Source organism: Salvia miltiorrhiza, chromosome 8 (genome assembly GCF_028751815.1).
Source record: "Salvia miltiorrhiza cultivar Shanhuang (shh) chromosome 8, IMPLAD_Smil_shh, whole genome shotgun sequence".
Lineage (NCBI taxonomy): Eukaryota > Viridiplantae > Streptophyta > Magnoliopsida > Lamiales > Lamiaceae > Salvia > Salvia miltiorrhiza.
In genome coordinates, this window is record NC_080394.1 from 50,468,627 (window position 1) to 50,481,122 (window position 12,496).

The following is a 12,496-nucleotide window of genomic DNA, read 5'->3' on the forward strand; positions in this document are numbered from 1 at the left end:
AATCGATGCACATCCGCCATCCAGTCACAAGATGCATCGGCACCAACTCATTCTTCTCGTTCTCAACCACTTGCAACCTCGACTTCTTTGGAACCATGTGAATCGGGCTCACCCACTTGCTGTAAGAGATAGGATAAATGATTCCTAAAGCGAGAAGCTTTAGAATCTCCTTAAGCACGATCTCCCTCATGTTCGGATTCAACTTCCTCTGCGGATCTCTAACAGGCTTAGCATCCGGCTCCATCAAGATGTTGTGTTGGCACACGTCAGGACTTATACCAGTGTTGTCCGCCAATGTCCACCAATAGCCTTCTTGTTCCTTTTAAGCACGGTGATCAACTGCTGCTCCTGGCTTGCGGTCAAGTCGCTGCTAATGATGACTGGAAGAGTATCAGCATCCCCCAAGTAAACATACTTCAGATTCAGAGGTAGAGGTTTGAGCTCCAGTTCAGGCGGCTTCTCATCGGATCTCAGTGGTCTATCGTACGATGTCTGTTTGGGCAAACAGAACTGGCTTCCCAAACTGACCACCTCCGGTTGTGCATAAAGAGACATGATGGCCTCCTTGACCTCTGCATCGTTCATCCCTTGAGCATCAAAATCTGTCCAGCTCTTGATCATGGTGAGCTCCAACTTATCCTGCATGAATTCGGTCTCAAGAAATTCTTGGACGAGAGGGTCAATCACATCAATAGAATAAGCATTTTCAGCATCATTAGGAGTTTTCATGGCATCATCCATACTAAAAGTGTATTTCTCCCCATGATAATCCAGACAAATCGTGCCATTACTAACATCTATGATTGACTTTGCAGTTCTTAGGAACGGACGGCCTAAAAGGACTCCCGTTGAACCTTCAGATTGCACTCCACTCATCCTCACCACATAGAAATCGGCAGGATAAACAAAATTATTCACACTCACAAGAACATTCTCGAGCAAACCCTCGAGATAAACACAAGACCTATCGGCTAACTGAATGACCACTCTAGTATCTACCAATTCTACACCCGACAATCTATTATAAACAGTGAGAGGCATAACATTGATAGACGCTCCTAAGTCACACATGGCATGCTCGATCCTAGTATCACCAATGTAAATGGGAAGAGAAAACATACCAGGATCTTTGCACTTGGCTGGTAACTCCTTCTTGAGTGTGGCTGAAACGTTCTCGCCCATCACAATCTTTCCAGTTGCCTTGGACTTTCCAGCTATGAAGTCCTTCACAAATTTCCCAAAAGGAGGAATTTTCAGTGCTTGCAAGAATGGAAGATTCACTTCAAGTTTGCCAAAGATCTTCACAAAATCAATGAGTTCCTCTTCCGGCTTCTTCCTCGCCAATCTTCCTGGAAAGGGAACTGATGTTGCAACCTTGGGATCATGTAAGCTCAAAGGGTTAGAGTCCTTGGTCTGCTCCTCTTCGTTGGATTCAGGTGCTGCTCATTCCCCCTTCTGCTCAACTGTCGACCCCTTGTTCTGTTTGGCCAAACAGGGCTGTTCTGCCTGCTGAATGACTGGATCCGTCGTGCCACCAGAACGCTCGAATTCTTCCACACGAAACTCAACTCCATAATCTGCCTGCAAACCATCTTGAGAGCTCTGGGGTGTCGGTCCGTCCAACTCTGTACCGCTCCTCAAGGTGATCTTATTGACATTCTCCTTGGGATTCACATGAACTTGAGATGGTAAGGCTCCATTATTTCCCTTAAGTTGATTCATGGATGTGGCGAGCTGAGACATCTGACGGGATAGTCCTTCGATTTGCACCTTCTGCTCGGCTTGAGATTGTTGAAGCTGTTGCACATTACTTTGCAGAAACTGTTGGTTACCAATCAAATCCACCATCATCTCCTCAAGTGACTTGCCTTGCTTGTCGGGAGGATGTTGCTGAGCTTGTGGAGCTTGATACCCCGTCCTTTGATGTGGAGGACGGTAATTTTGCTTCTGTGGCTGCTGCATCGCTGGTGGTTGCTTCGGCTCGGGATCTCTCCATCGAAAATTGGGATGGTTTCGCCATGGAGCATTGTGATTGTTCGTGTACTGGTCCCGTTTGGGCAAATGGGGCAGTGGTGCGTCGCAGCTGTAAAAATTGTGGGAAGAGTTTGCATGGGCTTGATACTCTTCCTCATCCCCTGTGCATTGTAAGCTCGTGTGGCCTGAATTACCACATGCTCCACATGGCTTTTCTGTCGGTTGTCCAGCAGTTGCAACCTTCTCCACCACAGTACTTAGCATTTTCTCAATTTTCCCCAACCTTGCTTCGAACTTATCCTCAAAATCCGACGAACTAGCTTGAGCAGCTTTCTTGAGCAGTTGGATGCGCGGCTCCTCATACTCCCTTGTCGCTTCCACCAAGTGTTGTATCAATCTTTTGGCTTCACTCATCGTGTTCTGGGAAAATCCCCCTCCACTTGCCGAATTCACCAAATTCTTGCTGTCTATTGTCTTCCCTTGGTAGAAGTATTGCAACAAGTCGCCCTCAGAAAACTTGTGGTTTGGGCAACTATCCACCAACCTCCTAAATCTGGTCCAGTAGGCGCTTAATGACTCATCATACTCCTGCTTTGCACCACTGATTTCCTTCTTAAGCGCATTAGTCTTGGTGGGAGGGAAAAAGTGCTCCAGGAATAGCCTCTTCATCTCCGCCCATGTAGTGATAGAATAAGGTGGAAGACTCGCGAACCAAGAGTTCGCCTCTGCTGTCATGGTGAAGGGAAAAACAGCTAATCTAAAGTGTTCCTCCGTTACTCCAGTAGGGCGCTTCTGTACCTTGCAGATCTTGATGAATTCGCTTAGGAAATTATATGGATCTTCTCATTTCTTCCCGTAGTACTTAGGAAGAACATTAAGCAACCCAAGCTTAATTTCTATAGCAGTAGTAGCCGCCGGCATCCGGATCGGAGTTGGGGGGTCATCAGCTTCGTGGCTGGAGAGATCGCACAGTCTCGGATCGTCAGCCATGTCACTCTCAGTACTTGTAATCGAAATCGAGTCAGTTTCTTCTTCAAAGTCTGATTCTGTCTCTGAGTTGTGGTCTGTTTGGGCAAACAGAACCTCGTCAGCAGCTACAGCACCGGGCTTCTCCTCGACGAACTGCTCCGTTCGATCCGGTAGGTCGGACTGTGAACCCAGCAGATCCAGTAGCTTCCTCGCCTTAGCCTCTTTCCTTAACTTCTTCGCGGTCTTCTCAATTTCACAATCGTAGAGGAGGTTTGGCTTGGACGATCTGCTCATAAAAAAAAGAAAATAAAAAAGGAAAAATAGATCAAAGGGAAAAGAATTAGATTAACACCGCTCCCCGACAACGACGCCAATTTGGTGGACGTCGTATACCACCAAATAATTTCTGCAGAATTATCAAAATATATTAGTATCGTGATAAGCAGGGTCGATCCCACAGAGAGCAGAATAAACCATTCAATTCCCTAAATCTATAAAATTTTGGTGTTGCCACCACGCCTTAATTTTAAGAAGAATTAATTAAAACTAAGAATGCAAAATTAATCAAATAAAAGACTCTTGAATTAAATCAATTAAAAGGGTAATTCGGCTCAAATAAATCCACACTAATTCAAAGCCCTGATCATCGACGCAATAATTAATTAATCCCTATCAACCAACCAGTTATAGGATACCGTGAAACGCAACGGACGTACCCCAATTCCTACTTACTGTGTCGATAAACAGCTGGAGACGCCAGACCTGCTTATTCACTTATTAAAATATAACCTAGCTGGAGACGCCAGACCTAGATTTAATATTCTAATAGCATTACGATGAAGGAACCCAATTTATATCAATTATCCTAGAGACGCTAGTAATAATTAATATACCAATTAATTCCTACTACGAACATGGTAATTGTATCACTAATCAGTCCAATTCCAACAATTACGGATTGGCAGGAACTAATTGACTGTAATCCAATTAAACCTTAGTTGGCCAGACTTAAATAAAATCAGAATTATCTTTGAACCTAGAAATTAATCGGAATCAATTTTAAACCAATTAGGTCTCACAGATCATTAAATTAGAGTTTCATTATTCTCGCCGAATTAAAAGGTTTAGCTACTCATGCTTGAAATAAAAACAATCAAATAAATAAAAATAAACATGAAGAAATAATCGAACAAAGCTATGAAATAAATTGCAAGAATTAAAGTAACCCTTGAACCAATTGAAGAAAAGTCGTCTGCTCCTTGATTCAATCCAGCCGCAATGATGGATCAACAAACAAGAACTAATCTAAATTAAAGCTATGAGATGAAAGTGCTAAAGACGTATGAACCGAAAATTGCATGAAAGTAATGAAAATATATCTAACAAAAGTCAACTCCTAAACTAGATCAAATATTGCGGCTGAATAAAAATTGTGTGTGAAGAAAAATAAAACCTAACTATTATATATGGCCATGCATGCATGCGGCCCTAACCCAAAAGTTTAGGAAATAAATTCCTAAAAGGTGCCGCCTAATCCAAAGAAATCATGGGCTTCGGCCCTTCACCTAATTAATATCCAAACTAAAATAAAACAAGAGCTTTGAGCTTCATAAAATATAACAAGAAATTAAAAGCCCAATCTCTAACTATCTTCCAACTTCACGTCGAATCTCCATTGAAAGCTCGTTTTTCTCCAACTCCTTCCATCAACAGCAGTCATCTCCAGTTCTTCTCATTCCTGCGCCAAATCATTGCAAACTATGCAAAAATCATATAAAACCAAGGCGAAACACGCACTAAACTAAGTAACTAAAATACACACATCAAAGAGTGCAACAAAGATGATGAATGTGATGAATGGGAAAACGTGAGCAGTGGAGGCAGTGTGCAGAACGTGATGTATTGAGATCGTGGATGATGGACAAAAACTAGGGCAACTGAAAAGACATGGGCGGTTTGAATTCTGCGCGCCAAGTCAGGTTTAATGAATTTTTCACGTCCGTAATAAATGCCCGTCAGAGTAATACCTTAAAATAAGAGATTTAAACTGATATGGAATATTAGATACAATCTCTTGCCGAAAATAGGCGGCGTACAGTGCATGCAATGATTTGAAAAGATAAGTCCGAAAAGAGGTATTATGAAATTAAAAGTCAAAAAGCTAAAGCAAAGTCGCCAGTAAAACATTATGTCCCTATTCTCTTTGTCAGTTGAGGTTAAAGCCGATAAAACAGGTTCCCAACAATCAGTTAGGAAAACAGTCAATAACTGATAGTACTCAAGCAGAGTTCCCCCTAAATTGGATAATCCATTATCAACTAAATCAGTAAAGCTCATGGAACAACTTGAGTAAGGTCAACAATAAGGCAGATTTGGATTCATTGACAAAATTGCATGAAGCGCAGAAGCATGAAACAAAGGAAAAAAAAATATCTAAGAAAATGATCTAGGAACATCATTTTCAAAATGAGAATTTTTTTATTAGAAGACATTCCTTGACCTTCCCTTGACCTCAGTTGATGCGGAGCTTCTTGCTTGGTTTCTTTGGAGGACTTCCTTTTGATTCTTCAACCTTTTTCCCTTTTCCCTTCCTGTCTTCTTCTTGTTTGTCTTTGTCGTGAGACTCAGGAGCGCCGCTGTACGTGTTCAGCATTTCCAGTTGCTGTTGAATATGCACGACTGTGGATTCAAGAAAAGCCATTTTGACTTTAAGCTCATATGTTGCCTCTTCTTGAATGATCAGTCTCTCGTCAAGCATTTGGATTTCTTCATCGGTGAGAGGCCTGGCTGATCTCTGATCTTCACTGGCTGAGTCTTCATTCCTTGTGTCAGAGGGAGCAGTCTGACGCAGTGGAGACTCACGATGGATTTCAGTATTCTCAGCATCATCTTCTTTGAGAAGTCCTCTGGAAATCAGGTACAGTTTGAAGTTGGGTGCCCAGTCATGGATAACATCCCAGAGATTAGTGACTTTGAATTTTTCAAAGTCACTGTTCTCTAAAGCTTCCAGTTCTTCTTCAGTCAGAACTTCATCAATCTCTTTGTATTGCAATTTGGGCAAAGTTTTGACAAAGATGAAGAAGAAATAGTTGACAAGATCCTGAAACTCTTCAGGATTCAGGGTTGCAATGATTGAGGGAAAGGTGGTTGTGACACAGTGTTGGGCCAATTGTGTCACAAAGTTTTTGAGAAGAGCAGTTTGATTGACAGAGGATGAGGATGCGGCATCAATGTCAGCAGGCTCATCAAACATCGCCTTCTTGTTGAACCCTTCCAGGCAGAAGTGGAAGAATCCTCTGAGAGGAAGTTCTTCTGAATCAGTTCCTCTGATGTCAGTCGCTTGTGTCTCATTAGGCTGTCGATTTCCTTCATCTTGTGGAGGAACAGTGGGAGACTGATGCTGAGATGGTTCAGTTTGAAAATCAAGTACAGCTTGAAATTGGGTGCCCAGTCATGGATAGCATCCCAAAGATTAGTGACTTTGAATTTTCTAAAGACACTGCTCTCTAAAGCTTCCAACTCTTCATCAGTTAGCACTTCATCAATCTCCTTGTATTGAGACTTGGGCAAGGTTTTGACAAAGATGAAGAAGAAGTAGTTGACAAGATCCCGAAACTCTTCAGGATTTTGGGTTGCCATGATTGTGGGAAAAGTGGTTGTGACACAGTGTTGAGCCAGAAGTGTCACGAAGTTTCTGAGAAGAGTGGTTTGATTGACAGAGGATGTGGACGATGATGCAGCATTGATGTCAGCAGGCTCATCAAACTTCACTTTCTTGTTGAACCCTTCCAGGCAGAAGTGGAAGAATCCTTTGAGAGGAGGTGAGGCATGCCCTTCTGTATCAGTTCTTCTGTTGTGAGCTGCTTGCGTCTCCTTCGGCTGATGTTCTCCTTCATCTTGTGGAGGAGCAGTGGGAGATCGTTGTTGAGACGTTTCAGTGCTTGGAATTAGCACTTCTTCTGCAGCTTTCTGTGTAGCTTCTTCAGGATCCTCATTGGGAGACTTTTGAGGAATGTCAAACAAGATCTTGACTGGGGATGAAGAACTGTTGTGGCTCCTTTTGATTGAGCCTCGAGTTTTGTAGCGTGGCTCTGAAGTGGAGAAAGGGGTTTCAGTTATCAGGCTGATGTACCCTTTGATTGAACTTTTCTGTCCTTCCAACAGGCGGATGGTGGAAGACACTTGAGTGATGTTATTCCAGAAGCATTGAATTCCTTTCACATTGAAAAGGATCAGTGATGAAACTCTGGTTCCTTGACGAAGATGCTTGGAGGAATGAGATTCCTTCTTTTCTTCAGCAAGGATTTGAAGATAAGACTTCTCCCAGTTGAATGGGCCTTTCTGAAGCAGAGCAATCAACACCAGTTTGTGTGGTCTCGAGAGATGACCAGGAGATCCAAGAGTGCCAAACCAGCATTTCTTGATCAATTTGGCGATTGGTCTGAGATGAGGATGTAATCTTGATAAACTCAAGACATCAGTGATGTTGAAGTCGGCAGGGGCATCACTCATCAGTGTATCTCTCATGAGATTTGTGGCTTCGTCATTAGCAAAGAATGGTGCTGGTTCTTCAGTTGGGAGTCCGAACAGTTCTCTTGCTGTTCGTGAGATGTTGATGAAAACCTTCGAGGATTCTGAGAAGTTCTCATTGGTGAAGACAGTGACTTCTGTTGTGAGATCACCAATTGTCTCATCAGTCTTGATGTTGTCGTAGAATTCTCTGATGATCGATTTGTCGAGAAGGAACTCCGGTGAGCATTGAAGGAACTTTGTCCATCCATGGCGTTCCAATATTTCATTTATCTTGTCAAACTCAGCAAGATTCTGTAGCGCCTCAGATGTTACAATGGATTCGTAACATACAACTTGTTGAGATGCGGATTTTGCCATGTGAAATTTGAAAGAAGAAGATTTCTGCAAAAATCTGTAAATTGGTTCTCACAGAGATTGAACTGTGGATTTTTCACTGTTAGCTTTGAAGAGAAAACACACTCAAAGAATTTTTGGCACACAAGATTTCTCTGAGATTGAGTAAATCTTTTTTTTTTTTTTCAGAAGATGAAACGTTTTTGAAGAGAATGTGAAAGATCGTGCACAAGGCGGTTTCAATAAACTTTTGAAATCCGTGCAAATGGAGACGTGGCACGTGGATCAATCCGCTTATTAGTAAAAAGGGCGGGATCGTGTGATCGTGTGTCATCCATTTTAGAACAAAATTTCTACGTGTCATTTGAAAGTAATTTTAATGACACGTCAGCTTTCAAACAAATTTCAGTCGAAGTAGATAAAGAAATTCAGACATACGAACAAGTGAGTTTGTTGAGAGAAGCTTACACAGTTACTACCACAAGATCAGTCGTAGACTAAAATGTAAGTTCTCCCTGGAATGTATGACTGGTTCTTCTTTCGTTACAAATCTGTCGACTGTTGCTGCACGTTCTTTTCTCGCTTCATCATTCTTCTGAACTAAAGTGTTTCTTCATGAATCACTTCTTCAAATACTTCTGACATCCTTCTGAATTTTGTCTCTGTTTCCTCGAGACGTGGCAGAAGTTCCTATTTCTGAGACTGAAGCAGTTTCAGTCTATTGATCAGTCTGCACTCTTGAACATCCCTTCTGTCAGCTTCGTCTTCATCTGAAATGAAGTAGCGCGTGATGATCCTTCGAGCATCTTGCACGTGATCAATCTCTTGATGATCTGTCTGTGCTCCCTAAGGAGATTTTCAAATCTCGTTCTTAGGTCTTGGTACTCTTGTCGGACTTGATCATATCTGCTTGTTCCTTCTGACTGTGAGCGGGTTGGACTCTGATTTTCTTCTGGCAAGATGAATCTGTCATCTTGGTCAGAATCCAATGTCCCAATCTCAAGTCCGTTGACTCCTGATAAACATGCATTTTTACCTCTTGGTGTGTCATTTTTGATGCTTAGTTGTGAGGATTTTGTGTGTTTGATGGTCTATTTGAGCTTATATTCGTTTATGGTCAAGAACTTGTTACTTGCTTGTGTTTGAACGAATTTTCAGAAATAATGAAGCAGAATTTGGAAGAATTGGCTGAAATATAAGTTGTAGTTCGTCTCGATAGAAGTTTTTGAACGCAAACGGATCATAAATCGGAGTTCGGACGAGGGAGAACGAGCCAAAACAAAATCACTGCGCAAAGCTGTCAGAAGTTCTGTTTCGTCACGCAGGCCAGCCATGCGGCCGCGCGACGTGGCCGCGCGAGTCGCCGTATTTCCGCCCAAAATTCGTTTTTTTTACGATTTTGAGTATTTTTGAGAGCTACAAGACCTAGGGCATATAAATACTCCCCAAGAACTTATTCTTTGCGACCTTTTATCACTTTGTATCATATTTTACTTTTCCTGAGAGCTGAGAGAGACGGAGAACGGAGACAGAGCAAGATTGAAGATTCTCGATTTCAATACGGTTTTTCTTGTTGGATGTTTATTTGTTTTATTGAGAATTGTATTCTAGTTCATATGTCTATGTGTGGCTAGAATCCCTTTTTCCCAGGGTTTAGGGAGTAGACATGTTTTGAATTTCTAATTGTTTGATTCAATTAATTGAGACTGTTATTCCTTTTTATGTTCTTGTTATAATTGTTTGCTTTATTGATTGGCCACCAATTTAGCATAATCATAGGTTTTAATTTGATATCGGGAGATGATAATTATTACCTGAACTAAGAACATAGAACACATATATTTAATTCTAAAGGGAATCGATATTTGTGAGGGCGTTAATCCTATGAGCTTTTAGGAGTTGCATGTTAGAAGTGCGATCCGGGGACGGTAGCCTTGCATGTAATCAACGGTTTGTATGCCACGGGAGTGGGTATAGACTAGTTTTGAGATTGCCTTAGGAATCATCTTATTAATTGAATTGAACATGTTAGTTAGGAGAATCTGTTGAAACCTTTGCCTTGGGAAATCTTCTCTTATCTGTTTCTCTGTTTCACAGCTTGCTTTATTTTCTTTCCTGCTGTTTATTTATTTTGTTCTTTACTACAAAAACTCTCATTTCGTTTGTCCAGATAGAGTAGAATAATTTAGGATAGGCATTGATAATAATTAGTCTCTGTGGAATACGACCTTGCTTGCTACTGTACACAATTGCACCCGTACACTTGCGGCGTGTTAATAAAATAGCGAACAAGTTTTTGGCGCCGTTGCCGGGGACTGATTTTTATCAGTACTATCTGTTGATTATTTGATACTAATCTGGATTTTTTTTCTGTTTATTTAAATTCTGTTCTTTATTTTTTTCTTGTGGTCCTGATTTTTGGTTCTGAAGTTTGCTAGGTAGTTCTATGGCTACCGTAGAAGAAGTTCGTGCTCTCAAAGAGCAACTGCAGCGTTTGATTGAGGCGCAGGAAAACCGCGAGGTTCAGAAGCAGCCTCCGATCAATGAGGCGTTCACTCCGCAGTATCAGTACTACGAGCCTCCAAGAGTCAACGCAAATAATTTTGAGCTCAAGACTGGTTTGATCACGATGGTGCAGCAAAACCAGTATGGAGGTAAAGCCGTGGAGGACCCAAATGCGCATCTGGCGCAATTCTTGGAGTTGTGCAGCACCGTCAAGATGAACGGAGTCCCAGATGACATCATACGACTCCGCCTTTTCCCATTCTCACTCCGAGATAAGGCAAAGTCATGGTATCAAACTTTGCAGCTGGGAGCTAATTCGGTATGGGGGGATGTGGCGGATCTTTTCCTGCGGAAGTTCCATCCTCCCGGGCTCACATTGAAGTTAAAGATGGAGATCCTCCAATTCCAACAGTTCGATGGAGAGACACTAGCAGAGATATGGAAGAGATACCAGGAGAAGTTGAGAAAGTGCCCGTCCCATGGCTTTGATGAGGGGACTCTGGTGGTCATGTTTTATAACGCTTGTGGGGAGCGCACTAGGATGTTCATGGATACAGCTGCAGGGGGCTCATTGCTCAAGAAGGGGAGTTCTGAAGCTATGGAGATCATAGAGAGTATGGCCACCACGAGCTATCAATGGCCATCCGAGAGAGTTCACTTGAAGAAAGTTGCTGCTACCTCCAGTTCGGACCCTATGGCATTGATTTTGACTCAGCTGGCAGAGATGAACTCGAAGATCAATGCGATGACTATTGGCAATCCTGAGCCGGCTGTGGAGATCCCAACAGGCGTAGAAGACGCCAACTACATCAATGGCAGAAGCTATGGGAACTTTCAGCATGGGCAACAGGGTGGATACAATAGTGGACAACAGTTTCATCATGGAGGGCGTCCACATCCCAATTTGGCTTATGGGAATCCGAATAACGCGCTTCAGGCTCCACCAGGCTTCTCTGTCACCAATGGAGTCATCAATGAGGAGAAGAAGCCTAATTTGGAAGAGCTGCTGATGAAATTTATCTCCAAGTCCGACGAGAGGATGGAAAAGCTAGAGTCCAATGCCGTTGCTGTGGGGACTCAAATGAAGATGTTCGAGACCCAATTGGGTCAAATAGCCACCGCCGTCAACAAACTCCAACAGTCGGGCAATCTCATAAACAATGCCAAGGTGAATGCAAAGGAGCAGTGCATGGCCATCGGATTGAAGAGTGAAACTACCTCTGAAGGTAGCCATGGATCTCGTGAGATGGAGAGAGGAGAGTTATCGTGGAGAGTTCATGAGGAAGGCCGACGACTCCCACCTCATCTGCGTCCTCCGGGGTGGATGCCGTTTCCCTAGCGTCATTTCAAGATGGTCAATTTTCCGAGCGGGACTACACCTTTCCCTCAGCGCCATAAGCATGGACTACACCTCCTCAGCTTTAGGATATGCATTGATAATAATTAGTCTCTGTGGAATACGACCTTGCTTGCTACTGTACACAATTGCACCCGTACACTTGCGGCGTGTTAATAAAATAGCTAACAACTCCTCGAAAATATGTGTGTACATAGTCGCTGGAGGAGTCTTTCTTGTTCCTGTTTATTGGAGAGAAAACAAGGAGAAACACACAGGAAGCAAGAAGAGAACACGGAGCAAGCAAACTCAAGAAGAATCTTGAGGAAAGATTTTGATCAATGACACAACACCCTCAGTAGGATCTTGTTCAGTTAGAACCTAGTCAGAGACAAACTGTTCTTGCGAACAACCTGCTATGATACCAATTGTTAGGTCCGGAGGGTCTCGAATAGGTGTATGAGGGGGGGGGGGAAATACACCTATAGGCTATTTTTATTGATTCCTCTAAAAACAGAGGGATCTCAAGAATGAGATCTAGACGAAACTTTACACGCAAACTATGACACCTGTTGACTGAAAAGAGTTTTGACCAAACAGGGTTGACGACTGATACTGAAAACTCTTCAGTAATGAGTTATCAGTGAAGTCACTGGAACTTAACTGATGCACGTAAGGGCTTCAGTCGAGTTTCCTAAAACAGAGATGATATAGGTCTTTCTAATTATCAGAGGATAGATCATTCAGACTGATATCACACGCAGCGGAAATAAACTTGTTTCGTAATAGCCTCGGTTGAGCACGTTGTTAGTCTTAGGTTTCTCTTTGCGGTTATTCAGTATTCAG

The 12,496-nt window shown here is 42.5% G+C and overlaps 1 protein-coding gene across 1 annotated transcript; it reads right to left on the bottom strand.

The window, feature by feature from the left end:
- Positions 1 to 273: 273 nt before the first annotated feature.
- On the bottom strand, positions 274 to 1,851 carry LOC130998620 (uncharacterized). The gene is made up of 2 exons (XM_057924032.1): positions 1,465 to 1,851; positions 274 to 1,374 (listed from the first exon to the last, which is right to left on the bottom strand). Exons 1-2 carry the CDS (start codon positions 1,849 to 1,851, stop codon positions 274 to 276), a joined length of 1,488 nt encoding a protein of 495 aa, XP_057780015.1.
- Positions 1,852 to 12,496: the final 10,645 nt, after the last annotated feature.

What these genes read in the sequence shown, in the direction of transcription:
- LOC130998620 (XM_057924032.1), bottom strand. Translation starts at nt 1,851, where the DNA reads ATGATGGTGGATTTGATTGGTAACCAACAGTTTCTGCAAAGTAATGTG. An exon ending in AACAGAACAAGGGGTCGACA is followed by an intron (nt 1,375 to 1,464) that starts GTTGAGCAGAAG and finishes CATGATCCCAAG; the next exon opens with GTTGCAACATCAGTTCCCTT.